General features: G+C 36.8%; 1 protein-coding gene across 5 annotated transcripts in view; it reads left to right on the forward strand.

Moving 5' to 3' along the window:
- The window catches only part of PPP3CB (protein phosphatase 3 catalytic subunit beta), a 48,162-nt gene continuing 24,036 nt past the window's right edge, over positions 1–24,126 (forward strand). Inside the window, exons 1-8 of one of the 5 annotated variants that reach the window (XM_060034794.1) lie at positions 1–215; positions 14,009–14,209; positions 14,909–15,033; positions 18,539–18,650; positions 20,450–20,595; positions 20,860–20,999; positions 21,103–21,180; positions 21,286–21,380. In XM_060034794.1, the coding sequence (XP_059890777.1) occupies positions 131–215; positions 14,009–14,209; positions 14,909–15,033; positions 18,539–18,650; positions 20,450–20,595; positions 20,860–20,999; positions 21,103–21,180; positions 21,286–21,380 (982 nt within the window). In that variant the 5' untranslated portion in view covers positions 1–130. The remainder of the gene's footprint in view (positions 216–14,008; positions 14,210–14,908; positions 15,034–18,538; positions 18,651–20,449; positions 20,596–20,859; positions 21,000–21,102; positions 21,181–21,285; positions 21,381–24,126) is intronic. The other 4 variants (XM_060034790.1, XM_060034795.1, XM_060034791.1 and 1 more) reach the window with 4 other exon arrangements.

Consider the following 24,126-nt stretch of genomic DNA (forward strand, 5'->3'; position numbering starts at 1 on the left):
GGTCTTAGCCCCTCTGTAGGGAAAGAGGGTCCGCCATGTTCCCCGGCGGCGCCGCCGCTTGGCTCTGGTAGCCGCCGCCCCCGCCCCCAACCCCGCCCGGCCCAGCGCCTAGCCGAGCCCCGGGCCCAGCATGGCCGCCCCGGAGCCGGCCCGGGCTGCACCGCCCCCACCCCCGCCCCCGCCGCCCCCTCCCGGGGCTGACCGAGTCGTCAAAGGTGAGAGGTGGACGAAGCCCTGAGGGCCTGGCCTGAGGAGGTAGCTGTGTGAGGGCGGGCGGGAGACCGTCCCCTCCGGAGCGGGCCCGGAAGGGCGGGCGAATGACTGGCTGCCTCCCTTGGGGAGTGGCCCCTGGGCGGGCCCCTGCTGGGCTGGGCTGAGTCGGTGGCGGCGGCTCCGCGGTCTCTCGCTTGCCTTCTGGCCGTGGCGGGGGTTTCGCCCTGGGGGGTCTCCTAGCCGAAGGGGTGAGGCTACTAGTCGCAGAGCCCCTTTCTTTTCCTGCCCGGTCTGTCAAAAGCGGCCCAAAGGCCGCGATTAGCTTCCTGCACCGCGACAGCTGCACGCCTGGCTTGCCTGGGCGGACCGAGGGGCTCGGAGACCTTCAGCCACGCGGCGCCGGGCGATGAGCAGTCAGAAATCACCTCGGCTTTGGCCCACGTCTGCTCCCCAATGACAGCCGTCTGCCCTATTCGCGCCTAGTTAGCGCCAGCCGCAGGGGTTCGGCCCTCAGGTGTCACCCCGCGCGGAAATTGGGGGAACTGTATGGGATCGGACAAGGGTGAAGGGACGAGCCAGAATTTGGGGGCCCCGGCTTTAAGTGCAGAATAGATGGAAAAAAGACAGCATAAAAGAGAAAAAAGCTTCAGGGATAGGAAGAAGCATTTACGTAGAAAACCGTCAACACTTTTTGGTCAAAGGCCAAGAGGGGTTAGCCCTCCTTTGCAGGCAGACACCCACACACTCCCCCTAGAAGAAAAAATTAAATATTTCTCAGCTGGTGCAGAATTTATGGTTGTTTAACGACCACAGGTCAGCAGATTAATTTAAAATAGAGAAATTGAGGGCTAATTGAGAGTTGCTTAAGATTTCCACGCTTTCTGGGAGAGCCCATCAACTTGAAGCACTGCTGCGGAGGTGAAAAACATAATTTGAAATGATTTTTCTTTATCCTGTAGCTTGGTCAGTAAATTGAAATCATTTTAGAATAAAGGTTTCCTTATTGTATCACATTTATTTTTGAAAGATAGATACTTTTGTTTTATTTATTTAATTCAGCTTCTTAAGTATACTGGCACAATGTAAACACTGTTAGCCCAGTTTTGGAAATCTGACTAGACATGTTTCCATTAAAATATTTAAAAACAAGAAAAACTTTTTCCTTTGTGTTTTTTTAATTTTAATTTGTCAATTCGAGTCTCCTTTAATAATAATAACACTAATTTGTATCTAGGCTATGTAGATAATTTAAAAAACTTAATAGTATATCTTTTCAGGCCAGTTATTGGAATGAACTTAAAAAAGAGTTTATGGAATCCTTGTCCTGAGAAATCTTTTAAAAAAGAGAAAGAAAAATGATTGGTAGTTCAGGCATTCATCCTATTGTGAAATCCTGAAGTTCTGTGGGGGTGGGAATAGGAGACATGGGCTGCCTGTTAATTTGCTGACAGTATACTTGTGCTGTCTGTTAATTTCCCTGGGTACTTTTCACCCTACTATTAGATGGGACAACCAGTCACATTGCTGAACAGTGAGTTTATGCTCTCCTTATGCTTGTGAATCTTCTTGTTTCTTGTCAAATATGTGGTAATATTTCCCTTGTACTGCTTTAATACAGTAAAAATAAGATTCCAGACATAAGGCATATTCCTTAGGGGTGAGTTTTGAATGCAAGACACAGTCATGTTTGCAGTTTATTGGTATGAAATAAAAGTCACTTGATTTAGGTAAATAGGAGTTTGTTGGTAAGAAAATTATAGTTTAGTAGAGCTCATGGATATAAGATCTCATGTGCTTTGTAGTATATTCTTCAAGACAATTTTCTTCATGGAATTTGTTAGCTAGTTGGAATGACTGATATGGATCACATGCTTTAGATATAGTGTGCAACAGACTGGTTTGTGCTGCTCATGGAGTCTCTGGCTTCCTTGGAAGTTACTGGGAAACTTACCTTTCGTATACAAATCTCCTTTTAGATTTCATCTTCAAGCTTTTCTTGTCTTTCTCAGTCAATAATTGTACTCTCATGTTGCATTTGATGACAAAGAACACCAGTTTCCTGAAGATATATGACCACAGTGCTAGTTCAACTTAGGTTTAACTTGTTAAAAATCCAGATTTCTTTTAAGTCCAGTATGTGCTAGTTTTGCATCAGTACCATTTCATAGTAGTAATGTTATGGAGACCATCGTTGACGTTGAATACAAGTAGTCTTTTTACTCCCTGAAACTTTTCCTTGTTGTCTCTAAATTTTATACTCTTACACTTCTAGTCAGGAGGCCTATATTTTATGGTCACATAGGTTTTGAAGGGGAAATAGGTCTTTCTGTATTTAATATCAAATGCCTGAAATTCACATCATGTGAAGTTTGAGATCTTGGGATACTATAGGTGATTCATGTATAAATTATTCACTGAAATTATTAGTGGTAATTCCATATCACTGATTATGGGTGATTAGGTTTCCTGGTTAGTTAAAGAAGTTCAGTTCTGAGCCTGCTCCAGCTGCTGGCTCTGGTCAAATTCTGTTGGAAAGTTGGTGTAGCCCAAGTGGTTTAGGTGAGATAGTATGCCCTCTTGACAATTTTCTGTTAAGCATTTTTCTATCTTTAGCTAAGATAGGAAGTTGAAAATAAGAAAATAGAAACAAACTAGGAAAAACAGCTGATTGTTTTGGCGTGAATGCCTTATTGACACATCAGCAAAATTGGTGTGTGTAATTTAAGCATAAAACCCTGAATTTATGTATATTGCTCTCCCTCCTCGCCCGGAAATTTGCTTGACCTGAATTGTTCAGGTACTTCCTTTTCTTTCCAGATACTTTTAAAATGTACTTTTTGCCGTATAGATCAGGTCCCAGATTTGTAAAACTAGATTATCCCTTGAGATTATTAAATCTATTACTCCTGATACAAAAATTCACCTTTATCACTTAGAATGCATTGTCTATATTGTGTATATGTTCATTTTAGCACCCACAATGTGACTCTCTTTTGCATTCAACATGTTTTCTTTATTTCATAGGTTATATTATCCTTATCTCTTAAATTATCAGACTTTCAGATTGAACCAAAATGCTAAAGAGTGTGTATTGTAGGTTTTTTAGCTATTATATATCTGATGGGCAGCCTTATGATTCATTTAGGTTCTCTTGCCAGCTGCCCTGCTTATAAATCTGAGGCTAACATGTTTTCCAGTACTTTAGCTTTATTAGGATTGCTTATTTTCATTACAGATTTTTAGATGACCCACAAAGGTCTCGGGGTCACATAGCTACTTCAATGTTTTTTACTAGTTCTATTTCATTATATTTTAAAGCAACTTGCATTTTAATTTTTGTTTACAAAAGCTATTTTGTGGACTTACCTATCTAAAAAATATAACTCTTGAAAATGATTTTTCTTTTTCTTTCCACCTTTGTTAAACTGTTCAGCATACTAAAATAAATCTTCAGTACCATGTGTCCTATAGAAAGCAAAGGAACAGAGAATATTGTGTGTGTGTGTGTGTGTGTGTGTGTGTGTGTGTGTGAGAGAGAGAGAGAGAGAGAGAGAGAGGGAGAGAGAGGGAGAGAGAAAGGGAGAGAGAGAGAGAGAGAGAGAGGGAGAGAAACAAGGAAAGAGAACACTGGCAACAGGTCATCTTAGAAGGAAAATGCCAAGGAGGAAAGCTGTTCAGTAGTGAGGCAAAAGTTTTAGGTTCGGAGCTATTGAATGAATTGGCAAGAGTTGTAAGGAAAAGTTTGGTGAAAGAATTTTGATTTATTAGATGAGGTGTATTTTAGTGCCAATCATATGACTTCATTTCATTATAAAAATGTTTATTTATACACAGAGATGAAATAAGCTAAAGCTAATTGGCATCCTTGTATGGTATGTAAAATTTATTTTGGAAATTCAGAGTAATCAAATAGCAAATATTTATTTAATGCCTGCTGTATAGCTAAAAACTGTAGGGAAACAACAGAAGTGTGAAAGATAAACTACAGTCTTGGTCCTTGGGGAAATAAGTACTCATAAAAAGTTAATCATTTATGTCATAAGGCTGGGTGTGATTAATAATTGCCAGATAAGTGGCAGACCCAGCAAGCTGAGTTCAAAGAAGGTAGTGATGATTCTGGACTGGAGTGGTCTAGCAAGGGTTTGTATAGGAGGAAAGAGGTCTTGAAGAATGGGTAAGATTCAAATAAGCAAAAGATTGGGACCATTTATTTGTGCAACATTTATCGAGTATGTGCTTTGTACCAGACATAATACTAGGCATTAGGGATACAGAATTGAAATAAGTAAGATAGATTCTCTTGGAGGCAGTCTGGTGGGGGAGACATTATTGCAAATAAATAATATAATGAATTAGATACAAAGTGCTGTTGGAGCTGTAAAAAAGGAATTAACTGTCTTAACTGGAGGGAAACTTTACTGAAAGGATTATGTTTTGAGCGGAGCCTTAAAGGATGAGTAGAATTTCTTCAGATATAAGGTAGGGCTGGGATAGAGAAAATATTTTCTGGTAGAGAAAACAGCAGCAGAAAGGCATGGAGTTTGAAAAAAGCATGAAATATGTGACAGTATTGTGTGAAGTTCTTGGCAAGCAGGAGATGAAGTTGGAAAGGATTTTTTGTACACCAAGTTGAGGATCTGAAACTTAAGCTAAGCAGTATAGCCTCTGGATAATTAAGAATACTGGATGATTAAGCCTCTGGAGTCAGACTGCCTGGGTTTGAACCTAGTTCTACTTTAACCTTTTCACTGAGGACAAGATACTTAATATCACCAACCCTCAATTTTCTCATCTGCAAAATAGAGTTAATAATATGGGATTTTTGAAGGATTAATAGAGACAATTCATGTAAAATTTGTACCGCAGTGCCTGGCCTGACACATGGTAAGTACTCAACTAATGATAGCCATCACCATTATTATTATTGAAGGTTTTAAAGTAAAGGAATGACCCAGTATTTTGGTTTTTGAAAGCTAACGTGATATTGTGTAGAATGAAATATTATAATGGGAGAGGCTTAAATCAGGATGTCAGAAGATTAATGGAGTAGTCCAAGTGCAGAATGACCACAGTATGAATTAAGAGAAGGAGAAAAACCAGATATGACACAAATTCTGAGTAATATTAGAAAGTAGATATATTGGATCAATGACTGGGTGTGGGAATGAAACAGGTGGAAGAGCAAACCTTTTTGAGAAAACAGTAATCAGACTAATTTTGCTTTAGTGATTGTTTGAGCATTGGTAGTGGAAAGCAGAAGAGATTGGAGTGACATGGAAGATACTGGGAATGGTTAAGAAAGACTTTGAAAATAAGTTTCAGGCTGTTGTTCCCTTTATTCTTTAGTCCTTAAGAAACCACCCCAAATTTTGGGGTAGATTTATCTACCTATGCTTTGTACAAAAAAGGGGAGGGAAAGTAGAGATTTTAGTTAGAGTTTTCTCGTACACAAAGTAATAAGAACTTGAACTAACATTGCAGCAATGGAGGTGTTAAAAAAAAAAAAGAGAATTTGAAGAATCAGTAGGACTTGGAGTCCAGAAAGAGAACAATGACACCAAAATTTTAAGTCAGAGTAACAGAGCATGATGATACCATAACAAAAATAAGCCAGGAAGGGGAACCAGTTTTTGAGGGAAGGTTATTGTGTTCAGAGAACCACCACACATTAAAAGGAATCCAAGGGATACCTGGAAATTTTGAAGACAGTGTTGTAGGATCTGCTGAAATCTTTCTTTAGAGCATGCTTCTACCTGTGGCATCTGAAGGGGTTATACGGTTCTTGGTGAAGAGGAGAGTTTTGATGACTCTTTTAGTCAGAAGAGCATTGTCATTGTGTTGGTATAAGACAGGTAGTACTGGAGTAGCATTCTGAAGAACTCAGCTTCAATCATGGCTCTACCCCTTACTAGTTGAAACACCTTGAGAGAGCCATTAACTTATCTGAACGTGTTATCCTATTTGTGCAATTGAGATAAAACTTGCCCTACTGAACTCACAGGATGTCTCTGAGAATCATAGCGTTATGTATGTGAAAGCAGTTTGTAAACTGTAAATAAAGCACTATAAATATATTGTCATTGCTACATAAATTAGTGTAAGATAAGTAATTTAGAAACTGTAACTAATGTATCATTAATTCAGTAGACATTAGTATACATGTTCAAATCACTAGGTATGTAGAGATGAAAGACAGCTCCCTCGCCTTCAAGGAGCTCATAAACTTGAGGGGGAGACAAGATACTTACAGTACAATTGATAAGTGCCATGATGTAGGTGTGCATCAAATGCTTTGCTATGGGACCACAAGGAGGGGGCACCATTAACCTAGCCTGGGAACAGGAAACGTTTTCAAGAATTGGAACACTGAAATGAGGTTTAAGGACAAGGAGAAGTTAGGCAAAAGGTGGGACTAGTGTACCCCCAAATAATAGGGCGTGCAAAGTACAGAGATTTTTTTTAAGTGATGTAACTTTAAAAATGAAGATTAAATATCTGAAGTATAGGATGTGTCTGGAATGTGAGTTAGTGGCAAAAGATGAGGGTTGGAAATGTAGGGAAGGGTCAGATTACAAGGGATCTCATATGGTATGTTAAGAGACATAATTTGGATTTTATATGATGAAGCCAGTCTTGAAACAGGAGGATGTTGAGATTTGAATTTTAAAAAGTATTCTGAGTTATTGTGAAGCATGGGCAAAATTGAAAAGATTTTAGTAATTTTAGAAAAAAAAAAAGTCCTTATTCAGTGTCCCAGGACCAAAGAGACAAAACCAGATCAGAGAATTATTTAGGACCTATTGACCATGTTAGGGCAAGGAAGAAAAAGACTTCTAGGATAATTTCCAGATGAGTAGCTATATTGGTGATAGTTTAGAGGACATTAAGTTTTGGACATATTAAGTTTAAGATACTTATGGAACATCCAAATGAAGATATTTGATAGTTTAATAAGGATTTGGAGTTTAGTTAGGGGCAGGGTCTGGACTGAATAATATATTTGGGAGTCCACAAAATATAGATTTTAGTTGAAGCCATAGTTATGAATGAGAGGAGTGTGATATGAGGGCCAAGGACAGAATCCTAGGTCACACTGTCCTAGGACCAGAAAAAGGACTAGAAGTTCATGAAATAGGCTGATCAGGTATGACCAGAGAATTAAGAGAAAAACCAGGTGAGTGAGTTCAAGAACCCAAGAGAGGAGAGAGATATAAGGTGAAGGAATAGAGCAGAAGCCAGATAAATGTGGATTGAGGAAAGTAGACAAAAAAGTGATAAAATGAAGCTATACCCTGTAGATTACTCTTTCAAGAAGCTTAGTTGTAAAATAAGGGATATATATGGTAAAAACAGGGATGAGAAGTAAGGGAGAATTACTTGTTGGGGTTGTTTTTAAGATCATAGAGACTTTAGTACAGTCTCCCCTCGGTATCTGTGGGTATTTGGTTCCAGGATACCCCTCCCCATTCCAAAATCTGTGGATGCTCAAGTCCTTTATGTAAAATGTTTTAGTATTTGCATATAACCTACCTATATCCTCACATTTACTTTAAATCATCTCTAAATTACTTATAATACCTAATACAATGTAAATGCCATGTGAATAGTTGCCAGAGAGGCAAATGCAAGTTTTGCTTTTTGGAACTTTCTGGAACTTTATTTTTTAAATATTTTCTATCCGTGGTTGGTTGAATCTGCATAGGAAAGCCTGTGGTTGTGGAGGGCTGGCTGTATGTTTATCTGCTCAAAGGGAAGAACCAATGGAGAGTCAGAGGCAGAAGAAACAGAATAGGGGCATGGGTGGGTGGGAAGGGTGAACTGAAGTGAAGAGGTTGGGATAGTGGGATTCAGAGCACAGTAGAATGTTTAGTATTGGATGGATGGAATACCTCTTCCTTGATAGGAAGAAATGTAAAGTGGATACTGGCATAGATGTGGATGGAGAGGGACAGAAAAGTGACATTTGGTCTGAAGGTCTCAATTTTCTCTGAAAAAGATTCAAGTTGACTACTGAGTAAGAGAGAAATTAAGTGTAGGGTTCAAGGAAGAGGTGATCATTTGAAATCTCCACTGAGGAGAATGGGAGAGAGCACAGACTAGAACGTTGAATAGATTGATGGCAAGTGCTAGTGACCAACTAAGTTGGAGACCATGAATTTGTAGTAGCACTGAGCTGTTTTGATGATTTTTTTTTTTTGCGGTACGCAGGCCTCTCACTGTTGTGGCCTCTCCCGTTGCAGAGCACAGGCTCTGGACACGCAGGCTCAGTGGCCATGGCTCACGGGCCCAGCCGCTCCGCAGCATGTGGGATCTTCCCGGACCGGGGCAGGAACCCGTGTTCCCTGCATCAGCAGGCGGACTCTCAACCACTGCGCCACCAGGGAAGCCCTGTTTTGATGATTTTATACTTAGCATCCAAGTTTAGAAACTTAACTCATCCAAGAATCGGAGTTTTGTAAGTAGGGTAAAAGGACAAAAGGACTTTAAACAATTCAGGATGTTGTTTAAAAAGTGGGTGGGTGATGGAATAGCTTCAGAATTGCAGCAAGCAAAGGTATCCAGAAGGGGGTTGATTAGGAGAGGCTGTCCACGTTCTTGATATAATTGGAGAACAGATGAAGAAAAGGGAGTGAATCTGAAAGGATTAGAGATTTTGATCATGGAGTAAGAGGTTAGAATTCAGGATTTCAGAGCTGGAGCAGAAATTATGGCTAAGGCTAGGGGAGTTGAAGTAGAATGGAGCTCCAACCTCTCAGTTCTTGGGTTTACATAGGTCATCCACATGGACATTGATGATGGTGGTGCTTAGAGTGGAGAAAGCTTTCGAACCAGGAAACTGAGTTTCATGTGAGAGATGACCAGAAATTTAGTAGATGGCTGGAACAAGAATAAACTAGCCAGAAGTCATGAACCTCAAACGAGGAAGCATTTTCTTCTTCATGGGAGTGATGATGTTGGAAGTGGTAGTGGGGAGCTGAAAGAAGACTGTAGCCTTTTCTGCTCAAATAGTGGAGTGTGGAAAAATGAGCATCGTCAACTTTGGAAAAAGTGTTTCAGAAGTGTTGTCCTTCAGGAGGACTAAGATTTAATTAAGCTAGAGAGATGAAGACAGCATTCTGTGAAGAGCTAAAATGTGTGTGTGTGCGTGCCCACGGATGTGCACACAGGAAAGAAGGGTGAATTTTTAAAAAATTTTTTATAATGGGAATTCTGCGGGCCTCAATGAAGAGGATTGGGAGGGAGGAGAACAGCCTGAGGATGGTATGGTGTGAACAAAAGAAACACAGAGAAAAAAATCAGGAGGAACTTTATTTTGGACAGTTGCCAGTAATGGCAATGGTGAGCAGCACAGACATCTGAATGATACTTTGGAGTAGTTTTTAGGTGGCACAGGCTGCACCCCAGTTGGTGTTGGAGGCCTCACGGGGCTAATAGTCTGCAGCCTTTGCTTAGAGTTGGGCAACAGGATTAGTTAAGTCCCAGGATTTCTTACCATTAGTAGAAAAAATAAGATCTCTGCTCTTCCCCCATCCTTGATCAGTCTGTGTCCCTGGTTTATTTTTTCAACTTCCTACATTAAATTTTTTGAGGCCTTGTCTATCAGCCACCATATATTAAATCTGAATTAAAATAGCTTGTGAAGGTTATTGATTACTATACAGATATGACCTTCATGCCAAAATTTGTGTTAAAGGAAATTTTTCAACAGAACAGTTTGGTTAAAGTGAATATTACCAAATCAAGTTTTCTAGTGTTGGAAACTTGGTGATTTTATGATTTTATAGCTCTTTAGGTTGTTCAAGCTAATCCTCCATTTTACCCATTTCAGTTATTGACCATTCACATTATATTTACATACATTTTATGTACTGGTTTTTCCCTATCTCAAACATAGAAGAGTTGGAAAAATACTCTGAAAATAAGGAGAAAAAAATATATAGGATGAAAACCCTAGAAAAACAGGAATAGTTGGCTGAAGATGAATTAGAAATGTAAAAAACCATTTAGGGCTTCCCTGGTGGCGCAGTGGTTGAGAGTCCGCCTGCTGATGCAGGGAACACGGGTTCCTGCCCCGGTCCGGGAAGATCCCACATGCCGCGGAGCGGCTGGGCCTGTGAGCCATGGCCACTGAGCCTGCGTGTCCAGAGCCTGTGCTCTGCAACGGGAGAGGCCACAACAGTGAGAGGCCCGCGTACCGCAAAAAAAACCCAATCATTTAAAACCTGAACTTAAATGGAAATGCTTTAAAGTACCTTAGGAGTTGATGGTAGTAGTTGAGAATATTAATTTTTGATGAAAAAAATTTAACCCTCTATTGACCAACAGGGTCAGTAATTAATTTCCTATTAGGCCAAATTCTATTTGGTTAGTTTTCTTTTGCTTAGTTAGATCACCTGCTATGGCTCCTTTCTCCAGCTGCCAAAGAGCACAATGCCTTTGCCTCTTATTTTCTTATTTACTGACATATTAAAACATTCTTTTGAAACTCTCTATTCTCCACTATCAGTGTTGTGTTGTTAGAACAACAGTTTTTCGTCTACTTTTACCTATGGTGGCATTTCTTCACCGCTCAGCCTGTACCCATTCCTTAAAAAGTATACCAACTGGTGCTGAAATTTAAAAGTATGCCTTGAATTGAAAAAGAAGTAGAAAACATAGGTCTGGAGGCAGTTTATACTTTTTTTCCCCAGATGAATAAAAACATTCCGACTCTTGGTTAAAGAGGAGCAATAATAGCTCAGTGTGACTTGCAGTGGGGCATTCGCAATGTGCATGAAAACATGCAGTACCACAGGCGACTGGCTGAGTGGGGCAGAGAGAGATTGTCTCCCAGATCGGTTTTTAGGAAGTTCTGTATTTTGAACAGAATTCACCTGTTAGTTGACTTATGTTGTTGATTATTAGGAAGTATGCATAATCTAGAATGCAACATTTTAAACAGTATCTTTTTTCCTAAGTAGAGGAAAAATTCTCTTGGCCTGATGAGAAAAATATGACCCCATCTTGATCTCAGAAATTTGTATTTAAGAGATATTTAAACTTTTCATTTTCATGATGTCCCAGAAGTAACTTTTATTTAGTAATTGTTAAATTTTGTAGGTTTTTTTTTTTTTTTTGCGGTACGCGGGCCTCTCCCGTTGCGGAGCACAGGCTCCAGACACGCAGGCTCCGGACGCGCAGGCTCAGCAGCCATGGCTCACGGGCCTAGCCGCTCCACGGCATGTGGGATCTTCCCGGACCGGGGCATGAACCCGTGTCCCCTGCATGGGCAGGCGGACTCTCAACCTAAATTTTGTAGTTTTTAAACAATTGGTTTACTGTTAGGGGCAAATTTGGTTATAGCATATAGTATGATGGTTTGTTTAATCTTTGGTTGGAGAAGAACGTACGTTAAGAAAGGTTTTTATTTTTTTGGAATCTGACATACTATATTTGGGGGAACAAAATGTATTTTAATGTCTTATTCTAGATGCAGTAAAAAGTAATGGGAATAGATGTGTTCTAAAGAAGGGGGGGAAATGCAAGTTCAAGTTTTGTTTTACTAAGTATCAAAAAAGATGAAAGCAACAGGGATTGATGATTTCAAAGTCTTTTAGAAATGGTTGATATCCCTCTGCCTTAGTTCTTATCTCACTTATAAGAACTGAGTTCTTCCTAACTTTTTTTCCTCCTATGAGAATGTGGTTATTTACTCTTCTTAGGTAATTGATGTAATTCTAACCCAGCCCCCTGCTTTTAGTTTTTTTTAAGTTGTACTGTGAAGAAACAGTTTGTCCTATACTTTTCCAGTCTTCTGCATAATAATTGATGATCCCAGTGATGGCCCTGAAACATCAAGAAAATAGTATGTACTGTATGCCCAAATATAAAGTGACTTTTTTCTTTAAAAATTTTATTTCAGAAAAGAGAGATCTGCCTTACATTTGAGTCTATAGGTAGACTAAATTCTTACTATAAATTTCTCTCTTGCTTTCTTTTTTTTAAAAAAAAAATATATATATATATATATTTATTTATTTATTTATTTATTTGGCCGAGTTGGGTCTTTGTTGCTGGGCACCGGCTTTCTCTAGTTGCAGAGAGTGGGGGCTACTCTTTTGTTACGGTGCGTGGGCTTCTTGTTGCGGAGCACGGGCTCTAGGCGTGCGGGCTTCAGTAGCTGTTGCTCGCAGGCTCTAGAGCGCAGGCTCAGTAGTTGTGGCTCACAGGCTTAGCTGCTCTGGGGCATGTGGGATCTTCCTGGACCAGGGCTCGAACCCGTGTCCCCTTCATTGGCAGGGAGATTCTTAACCACTGCGCCACTAGGGAAGCCCTCTTGCTTGCTTTGTTTTGAAAAGCAAAGTACTGTTTGGTAAAGGGCCTAAAACTACTTCAATCCAAGCTGATTTTGAATGCATAAAGATGTCATTTGTTGGATTCAGTAAAGAAGGAATAAAAAATTTTAACAGATATGTAGTAACTTTTCCTAGGTATATGACCTCAAAATTGTGGTAGATACCATTGAAAATGGACCTTCACGTTTTCCATTCCATTTAACAAATATCAGTTTAAATTCAGTATTTTAAATCTCATTTCATTTGAACAGGAGCAAAGTATTTTCAATTATAGTGAAGACAAAAATCATTGTACTATTTTTTGTTGAAAATTCCCAGTATATGAAGAAGATAATAATGTTTAAAGACAATAATGTTTAAAGAGAATGGTAATACAGTCATGAGAAATGAATCACAGGCGTGAGAGAAAAATATTGATTTTAACATTATAAGTAAGAATAAGTGACTGGATTATTCAATGACAATGGATTTAGAGCTTTAGGTTGAAATCAGTTTGTCTTTTGTTTTTTCATCTGGCGTTTCTTAATGATTAAATTCTTACGAATAGAAAGAAGCAAATATCAGTTTAAAACAATACAGTTGGTAATTACTTGTGGAAATCGTAAATATATGCTACAGGAGTAAAAAGGCCAACTCTTTCAGTAGTTAGACAAATGGAAATTGTGGCTTAGGATAAATTTGCAGTGATAGCATTGAATATGTATTTAAAAAGTGCTGTATCTCAAACAACTTAAATGGGAGTGAGGATGATTTGCTTTTGAAAAGTATGTTAGATGACTCAAAAAATGAATCCAGTGATAAGGAATACACTGATGTCAAAAATTTGTGTAAAGATTTTGAATGAAAGTATTTTATGAAACATGAAGGTAAGAGAAAAAGCAGTATTTCAAAATTATCGTGATTTATTAATGTTATTTCAAGTCTATATGTGCATCTGAATTAATTTAAATTCCATCAATAAGCATTTGGCTGTTTTAATCTATATCCCTAGAAGTTTCTATTCAAGTTGGCTAGCAGGCATTGTTTTATGTATTTTTAATAGGAAGTTGGTAGATCACCTTATATTTGGGATTTCTTTCTATTCATGCCTATGTGGTATTAAGTTATATTTATTGTACTTCATTTAAGATGAAGAATGTATGTTTTGAGAATTCTACCAAAAAATGTTTTTGCTTAAAGAAAAAAGCTTTAGTTATCCTGAAAGAACTTTTAATTTTGTGAGACAGTTTATTTCTCTAATAATTCTTCTGTTATTATATATAGATTATTAATAAGGCAGTATAGTTTGATTACTCTTTTTTTAAAAAAAGCTTTTAAAAAAATTAATACCCCATCCAGTAAATGAAGAAGCAAAACTTCAGCTTTTCAGTTTTTACTCTTATTTACCTAGATCCATTGATTAGTTTTTATGTTAATATATTAATAGTGATTTATTTTTTATTAATTAAAAAAAATTGCAGCTGTCCCTTTCCCCCCAACGCATCGCTTGACATCTGAAGAAGTTTTTGATATGGATGGGATACCCAGGGTTGATGTTTTGAAGAACCACTTAGTAAAAGAAGGTCGGGTAGATGAAGAAATTGCACTTAGAATTATCAATGAGGGTGCTGCCATTCTTCGGAGAGAGAAAACCATGATAGAAGTAGAGGCTCCAATTACAGGTACACTTATTTATGTTTTGGATATTATTTTTTTTACTGCACCATTATTTACTTACCTAAATATAAAGCTGTTTCTTCTTCATTCATATTGTATACTAAATTAATATTACATGGACATTATCTTGAATTTCCAGATTATTTTCTTTTTAAAGTTTTTGCCTGTTTTCAATGAATAAACATGATCCTAAATAATCTGAGTGCAGAAGTTAGTCTAGTATGCTTTTGTGAAGGTTTCATTAGTTGTGTTGGCCATCACTGAATTTGATTCAACAAATACTTATTTACTTTGTTTTCAGTCATTAGGGGCAAATACCTCAATGCTGTATCAGATACCAAAAGTGATCATTTACAGGTCAACAGAAAGTATGGAGTTAGAATGGAGATTTTACTGCCACCATTATAATTTTGTCATCCTAAGGCATGCATGCTTGGCTTCCTAAAGAGGAGCTTTATGAAGTTAGATGAAAATTTTGTCACTGACTACAAATTTCATTACTTTTGTTATATCTCGTTCTAGATCTTGAGCACATGAACACTTGTATACACATCATCCCTATCATGACTCCTCATAGATTACTTCCTTCTTAGACCTTTCTTGATATAATTTTACACTATCTCTTATGTAAAATAAATTAGAATTTAAGTAAAATTTGTTATTTCAGAGTTTTTTTTTCATATCTAATAATCTTCTTGTTTCAGTGTGTGGTGACATCCATGGCCAATTTTTTGATCTGATGAAACTTTTTGAAGTAGGAGGATCACCTGCTAATACACGATACCTTTTTCTTGGTGATTATGTGGACAGAGGTTATTTTAGTATAGAGGTAATAATCATATACTGTCATTTGATTTGCTTTTAAGTGTTATCATAGATGATTTCCATTAATTCCTAATAAAATAAGTTCCTTAAATTACCTGTATTGGGTTCTTTTTAATACCTCTGCATATTCTAAAGTTTTTAGTAAAGCTACTATTTATTCCTCTTCTGTCTTTCAAACTATTCTTTTAATTTTCTTTGTGCCACTCTTAATGTAATTATAATTGCCATTTTTCCCAGTGGAAATTGTAAGCAAACTAAGGGGTCTTTATTGCCCTGTTATCTAGTGGCCCTAAGGAGCTAATGCTGTTTATCTCTCTTGCCCTTAAAGGCATTCACCCATGCAAAAAAAGATTAATTGTATTTTTTCCGATTAAATAAAATATATTACAGTGCGTTTATTGCTCAAACTCTAGTACTTCTATCCCTCCTTCCATAGCAATTAAAACCCAAATATATCATATAGAATCTTTATGCATTCTGAAAGTATTTGTTTTAAAAAACTTGAGACATTAAAGTGACCTGTTGATTATCACTTAGCAGTAGATGGTTCTTTTTGCTCCTTTTACTTTTCTAATTATATAAATTAAAATAAGATATAAATATAGAACAATTTGTATTTTCTAATATATGCATCTCTTTCTTTCCTTTTTTGAAATGAAAATGGAACCCTATTATAAGGTTCTGTAACTTCCTTTTTTCATAAATCCCTATGCTGTGATGTCATTCCAGGTAAATAATTATAAATTTATAGCATCATTTTTAATAGCTGCATTGTATTCCATTGACTAAACAAGTCACAGTCAATTTAATCAACTTATTATTAGGCATATAAGGTGTTCCCAGTTTTTTGCCATTATAGGTGATGCTTCTGTGAGCCATATTAGTTATACATCTTTATATACTTTATATATATATATTTATACATCTTTATATACTTGCCCAATTATTTCTACAGGACAGATTCTTACAGGTAAAATTGTTGGGTAGAAGCTCTACAAATAGATAGGTGTGTTAGCATTAATGTGTTTCAAGCATATTCTAAGCACTTAATACACATTGATTAATCTTTACAACAAAGTTATGAGGTAAGTACTATTATTTTATCCATTTTATAGAGGAGTCTGAGGCTTGGAGAGGTTAAATAACTTGCCCATGGTCATATTGTTAGTAAATGGTGGAGCTAGGCAGTTTGACTCTAAGCCTGTGCTCTTAACCATCTCCCCCACTAGATACTGAAGCTTTACCTGGTGAATTTCCATGCCGATTACTGTTGTTTAATTCTCCTCCAGTGTTTTCAACCTCCTTTCTGAGGTATGCTAGGATCCTTAGTGGGGAAGAGAGCTCAGGGCTCTGTCCACCCAAATTCCCTTGGGAATTTTATTATCCTTAGTTGTTCCCCTTTCCATTCATAGTTTCATCATCAGCCTCCTCAAACTTCCCTGGAGCCTTCAAGAAAACTAGAAAATTGCCCTCCTTAATATAAAGATTGGGGGCTTTTTTTTTAAAATTCTATTCTGATTGGGGGCTTTGACAAAAACAATAAAATAAAAAATTTTAGGAAGATTACTTGGTACCTGAGCATGTTGGTATGTATGTCTTTGTATTAGAGGGTTTAGTAGCTGACTGTTAATATATTTTATTGTTATAAAAGGAAAATAATAAAGAATCAGAATAAGGAAAAAGGACAGGTGTTTAATAAGTATTTCCCCAGTTTAATTATTTTTTTCTTGTGAGTAAAATGAAGATGTGAATAGTTACACATTTCATATACCTTAACTTGTTTAAAATAAAGTTTGTGGGAATTCCCTGGTAGTCCAGTGGTTAGGACTCTGTGATTTCACTGCCAAGGGCCCGGGCTCTATCCCTGGTTAGGGAAATAAGATTCCGTAAGCAGCACGGCCAAAAAAATAAATAAATGAAGTTTGTTTTTTCTTTTTGTATATGATTATGTAAACCAAGCTTATTTACATATGAAATAGTCTTTCCTTTTTTTTTTAACCAAATAAGTAAAATGTGAGTCTGTTTCTTTTTTTATTTTTTTAAATTTTATTTTTTTAACATCTTTATTGGAGTATATTACAACGGTGTGTTAGTTTCTGCTTTATAACAAAGTGAATCAGCTATACTTAGACATATAACCCCATATCTCCTCCCTCTTGCGTCTCCCTCCCACCCTCCCTATCTCACCCCTCTAGGTGGTCACAAAGCACTGAGCTCCTTGTGCTATGCAGCTGCTTCCCACTAGCTAGCTATTCTACATTTGGTAGTATATATAAGTCCATGCCACTCTCTCACTTCGTCCCAGCTTACCCTTCCCCCTCCCTGTGTTCTTAAGTCCATTCTCTATGTCTGCATCTTTATTCCTGTCTCTAGGTTCCTTTATTCCTGCCTCTAGGTTCTTCAGAAACATTTTTTTTTTTTTAGATTCCATATATATGGGTTAGCATACGGTATTTGTTTTTCTCTTTCTGACTTACTTCACTGTGTATGACAGACTCTGGGTCCATCCACCTCACTACAAATAACTCAATTTTGTTTCTTTTTATGGCTGAGTAATATTCCATTGTATATATGTGCCATATCTTCTTTATCCATTCATCTGTTGGTGGACACTTAGGTTGCTTCCATGTCCTTTCTATTGTAAACAGAGCTGCAGTGAACATTGTGGTGCATGACTCTTTTTGAATTATGGTTTTCTCAGGGTATATGCCCAGTAGTGGGATTGAGTCTGTTTCTTATGTTAGGTGTATTTAGGGAAAAATAGTTGCTGTACTGTTTTAATATTCTTTTTATTAAGAAATTGAATTATCTTTGAATCATTTCACATAATAAGCACCTACATTATATAAGGCAACATTCATAACCAACAATGTAAACATAAAGCATGGTTATTCTCTTCATTAGGCAGCATGGCATAATGTTTAAGATCAGAGGATCAGAATCCTATCTCCATTACTTAGAGGTTTTGTGATTTCGGACAAGTTACTTAAGCTCTTTGCTTCAGTTTCCTCATTTGTAAATAGAGATAATATTATATACTTCGTAGGGTTGTTTGAGGAATAAAGGAGGGGAATTAATTATATAGTGCTTGGCACATTATAAGTACTCAATAAATGTTAGCTGCTATTATTTTTGACATTGTTATTGTTTTATTTATTGGTATACCTAAGGAGGAGCCCAATCTGCTAATTGTTTTTACAGCAAACAATTTGTAAATCTAAAGTAATTAAATTATTTGACTCATTCATTCAACAGATATTTATTGCTCTTCTACTATTTGCTAGGTGCTTTTCTAAGAGTGGAGAATCAGAAGTGAATAAGATGACAAAGTCTCTAATTTCATGGAGCTTATGTTTTAGTAAGGGACAAAGAGAAAAAGATAATAAAAAGATAATGAAGAGTGATAGAGATTGTAAGGGTAATAGGGTTAGAAGAAAAGAAGCAAAGATCAAACAGCTTAGTTAAACAAAAATATAAGATTAATTCACTGGAAACATTTTCTTTTGTAGTGTGTCTTATATTTATGGGTCCTGAAGATTCTATACCCAAGCACATTATTTCTTCTGAGAGGCAACCATGAATGCAGACACCTTACTGAATATTTTACCTTTAAGCAGGAATGTGAGTACTGCCATGAGAAATATTTTCACTTCCTCAGTATTCTTTTGGAGTGATGTCGGTAGTAAGAGTTTGACGATTTTTACAGTGCAACATGTAAGAACAGATTTTGTGTCCGAATGTGTCAAGCTTTGAGGAAGATTGTCTAGTGATCTCTAGTGTTTAATTTTATTCAGATGTTTTCATTTCAGTATTTCCTATTAAGTTTGATTTTTACATATGTACCTAGGAACAGTTTTGAGCTCTGTATGTAGTTTTAACGTTAGAATTATTTTTTCTAACAGGATGAATATAAACCAAAAGAAAAGAAATGTTGCGTTGGAGATTTCTCTCCATCAATATTGAGGCGTTCCCATGAAAATTCTTAGCAGATTAATCATCATTGCAGATTGTTTTACTTATTTTTTAATTATGCAGATTGTTTTAAACACACTATTAATGAATGGAAGGTCATAACCTACAAAGTTTACCCCATTTCTCTCTTAAATTATTATGGCTGTGGTAATCTAATAGCTATAAGCAACCATATGGTATGGAGCAGTGTTTGACCTTTTTTCACACCTCATAGCTGTGTACTTGTTAATATTCATGGCTGTATTAAGTCTTAGAGTTAAGATTTAAAATTAGAAATAACTTCAGAATTATTGAGGCTCAAAACATGATTCAATAAAGATCGATATAGTGATGGATAATGGCAGAGGTGGCAAGCTCATATAACTTCAAGGATCAGGTGGGTAACCTAAAGAATATAAGATGAGACCTGGGAAGTGCATGCTTGACCTAAAAGCAATCAAATTAAAATTTTTATTAAACCACAGTGTTGGAAAACAGATCTGTCAGCAGACTATCAGTTTATAACCTCTGCTTGCTGGATATAGATTTTCTCATATTTGAATGTTACAATATTAAAAAGTGAAGTAGGAACTAAGTTCTTTTTTTCCCTTAGATAAGGAACAAGCGGTCCGCCAAAATCCCACCCAAAACATAAAATATCCAGGAATTTAAAAGTATAAAGGAGCAAGAGAATGTGTATGATATCTACTTAAAAGTAGATGAGAGTTTAGTTTGGTAGAGTCTTTCTTGTGTTATATTGGCTTCTTGCTTCACTGCCCATTTTAAGTGTTCATTGTAGGCTAAAGGAAAGCCTCTGCTCCTGCAACATATGAATAAAATCTTTTTTTTAATTGGATGGACCTTGAGTTTTGTTGTGGTGATATAGTAGTCTTGCCTATAACAACAAAGTAGTCACTGACTTTTAGAATAAAATAAAGTATTAACACTGTTTTAACTTTTAGTTCTAATTTTGCCTTTCTTGGCCTATAAAGGTGAAGAGTTTAACTATTTTTAGAGATTTGACTTATTTATTTTTAGTAACATTTTATGACTATCTGCTGCATACACAAAATAAATTTAGAGAGAGCACATATTTTGTCTTCGCAAGATCAATAACATTGCTTATCCTTCTTGATTCAATGGGGCAAGATGCTGGCCTTTTTAAAAAAATTTTTTTTACGCAGTAAAATTTACTCTTTGTGGTGTTCTGAGTTTTGACAAATGAATAGAGCTGCCTACCACTACAGTCATGATACAGAAAAGTTTTATTGTCCCTTAAATTTCTCCTTGCTGCCTTTTTAAACTCACCCCTTTACCCAGTCGGAACCCCTGGCTGCCACTTGGCTGTTTCCCGTATCTTTAATTTTCTTACCTTGGTTTTAATAGTCGTGTGTATACACACACACATGTTTTCAAAATGATCAACAAGTTATGCAGTTTTCAATTATTGAATTTTTTTCTTTTTCTAGGTAAAATTAAATATTCAGAAAGAGTCTATGAAGCTTGTATGGAAGCTTTTGATAGCCTGCCTCTTGCTGCACTTTTAAACCAACAATTTCTTTGTGTTCATGGTGGACTTTCACCAGAAATACACACACTGGATGATATTAGGAGAGTGAGTATATATTTTAGTTCTAAGAGTTGATTCCTATTTATAGTATTTTGTTGGATAGAGACTAGAAGCTTCAAACCTCTCTTCACTGCCAAGATTAGGTAATGGTAAAAATTAATATACTGATATTTTATGGAAATATCTTCTAACCATTCAGAACAATGTAGTATGGACAATATTTAAAGTTGGTACCACTTTCCTATGTCCATTCCATTCTCACTTTTTGACAAGTTATTTCTGTTCTTTATTTCTTTTCTTCTTTCACAGTTAGATAGATTCAAAGAGCCACCTGCATTTGGACCAATGTGTGACTTGCTATGGTCTGATCCTTCTGAAGATTTTGGAAATGAAAAATCACAGGAACATTTTAGTCACAATACAGTTCGAGGATGTTCTTATTTTTATAAGTAAGGAAAAAAATCCAAGTTTAATCACATTGTAGTTGTTAAAATAGCATATGCTTCATATAGAAAGTCATTATTTTACTTAATTTACTCTTTTTCCCCACAGCTATCCAGCAGTGTGTGAATTTTTGCAAAACAATAATTTGTTATCGATTATTAGAGCTCATGAAGCTCAAGATGCAGGGTAAGAATTCTGTTTCCCTGCCCCAAATTAACACCTTATATACAAATCAAACTTAGTAACCATGATTGATGCTTTACGATGCATATTAAGCTATTTGTTTTGCAGCTATAGAATGTACAGAAAAAGTCAAACTACAGGGTTCCCTTCATTAATAACAATTTTTTCGGCACCTAATTACTTAGATGTCTACAATAATAAAGGTAAGATGTTGTTGATAAAAAAATTGTTAAACAACTTAATATATAAATTGACTTTTTTTTGAAAATATAATAGAAAAGGGGTATTGTTTGAAACTGTAACTATCCAAATCTTATTATAAAAAAGTATAAGATATAAGGGAGGGGAGAGGGCAAGAAATAAAAATCCAAAATGTGAAACTTAAGTCATATGTAACCAGTCCACAACTTGTCATTCACAAAAGCTGCCTTGTGAAAGAATGTTCTGAGGTAACTACGTCAAGCAAAAATAAACATGATTTTCTCAAACTCCCCTTTCTTAAATCTTCCCCCTTATAGTCAAGAGAATGTTTTCTTGTTTGCATAAAGCTGCTGTTGCTGCTTTGACCATTTCATGTATTTGTACCGCATAGTTGTTTATCATGTCTCTTGTTTTATGTTCACTGATCTAGGTTTGCTTTCCCTTTCTTATTCCCTACTTTTATCTCTACTGCCCCATGATGATTTGTAGTTGAGGCTTTGATTAAGTCAATCTGACCTCCTTTCTGGGATACATTCTTCCCTTTCCTTTCTTTTTACTGATCTTTCTTCCTTTTTTCTTACGTCTTTTTTTTTTTTTTTCGGTACGTGGGCCTCTCACTTTTGTGGCCTCTCCCGTTGCGGAGCGCAGGCTCAGCGGCTGTGGCTCACGGGCCCAGCCGCTCCGCGGCATGTGGGATACTCCCGGACCAGGGCACGAACCCATGTCCCCTGCATCGGCAGGCGGACTCTCAACCACTGCGCCACCAGGGAAGCCCTTTCTTACGTCTTTTTAATTTCCCTTCTTTCTGGTGGTTCCTGTTCCCCCTTCTTCCCTCCAAATTTGCTCTGTCTGTAATAACTGGGTTTACTTTAACTTTGAACACAGTTTATTGAGAGATAATACCAAAGGATCTTAATCTAGTTAAGTGTGTGCTAGGGACACTGAAGATGAGCTTGAGTATGTTTACGTAGTTCACATTTTCAGAAGAGGAAATTAAGAAGCCAGCTTCTATTCTGTCTTGACATGTCTGGAATTCAGTTGACTATGCCATAGTTTCCAGGGTCACACTGGAGTGGTTGTACCAGGAGGAAAGAACAGAAGGTTAAAGACTTTTAAAAGTACGTTTAGAGAAATAATGAGGTCGTTGCTAAATATGGGTTGTGGTGTGAGTTCAAAAGAGGAGTGGAATAAGAGTTTTTGGAAGAGTATAGATCATAGTTAAAAGATTAAAACATTTGCCAGAGATCAGACAGTAGCAAGCTGTATAATAACTTGAATACAGAGTATGCTACAAGAACTCCATACTGTATTAATTACCAAAACAACCATACCATTGACATTAACTGAGTTGGTAATCTTTAGAAGCTAGTATCATTGTAGCCTCCAAGGATTATGCCAGTGCTAAAATAGTCTTTTAAATTATATTTTGGTTTATAAATTTTGACGCTTCTATAAAGATACCTAATGAAGCATGGCTTCATTTTTGAAGAGGAACATATCTAAGTTTGGATGCCATCCTCAGAATTGATTTGTTACATTTAACTTTCTACCTGTAACCTCCCCTTGTCAGTGTGCTCTGTTGATTACTGACTTACTGGTTGTCCTTCGTCAGTTTAACTCAGGAGGTTAAGGGATCACTTTTCTTAGTACTCAGAAAAGAAACTCAAACCATTGAATCTGTCTTGTCAGAATCAAATGTCTCTTGGTAGTTCTGATTCTGTACATAGTGTTAATGACTTGAGTGCTTACATGGTATGGGATATGTTTGTAATGTTTCATTCCATCTGTAAGGCAATTTTCTAGATTCTTTCTCTCTCTCTCTCTTTTTTTTTTTGTTGTTTTTTTTTTTTTTTTGTTTTTGCGGCACCCGGGCCTCTCACTGTTGTGGCCTCTTCTGTGTTGCGGAGCACAGGCTCCGGACACGCAGGCTCAGTGGCCATGGCTCACGGGCCCAGCCGCTCTGCGGCATGTGGGATCCTCCCGGACCGGGGCACGAACCCTTGTCCCCTGCATCGGCAGGCGGACTCTCAACCACTGCGCCGCCAGGGAAGCCCTCTCTCTCTTTTTTAAAGCCGAATGCTTTGTATCAGCCCTTAATTTCTGAGGCTAAATTTAAATATGTTTATTTCATGGGAATTTCATAAGGGAAACAAACATATTACTTTTGACTCTATATGAGCTAGAATCCCAAATCTTGGAATTTAACATCTACATTTCAGTGCTTTACGTTAAAATGAAAAAAGAAAAGTAATCACATAATTATTATAGTATCTACAAAGCATTTTATACTTTTATGTACTTTCATGTGAAATACATTCTCTGACCTTAAACTTCTGAGGTAGGCAGGGTGAACATATTAGTCTTATTTTATAAATGAGAAACAGATTAGTTAATTTGCTAACTATTGCACAGCTAGTATATGCTGTAGCTTAGATTAGAATCTAGCCCATCTAGTCCAGTGTCCCATAAAATAATATAACTAGTGACTGAAATCTATGTCAGATTAATTTAAGGTATTGTTTATATCAACTTATGAAACATTAAAAAGATACCTGAAATTGAGAAGAGTATGTTACCTGTATAATATTTTCTCTTTCGGTATTTTAATGGAATTTTTTTCTATATGAAGTAAAATATTTTTTGTAGTAGTTTCATTTGATTTCTTATAATACATGAAATAAGTACATTCCTACATTCATAAATAAAATGTTCCAAATTTTTTTCTTTTCTGTTTTTTTTTTTTCTTGC

Source organism: Delphinus delphis, chromosome 16 (genome assembly GCF_949987515.2).
Source record: "Delphinus delphis chromosome 16, mDelDel1.2, whole genome shotgun sequence".
In the NCBI taxonomy this organism is placed as follows: Eukaryota; Metazoa; Chordata; class Mammalia; order Artiodactyla; family Delphinidae; genus Delphinus; species Delphinus delphis.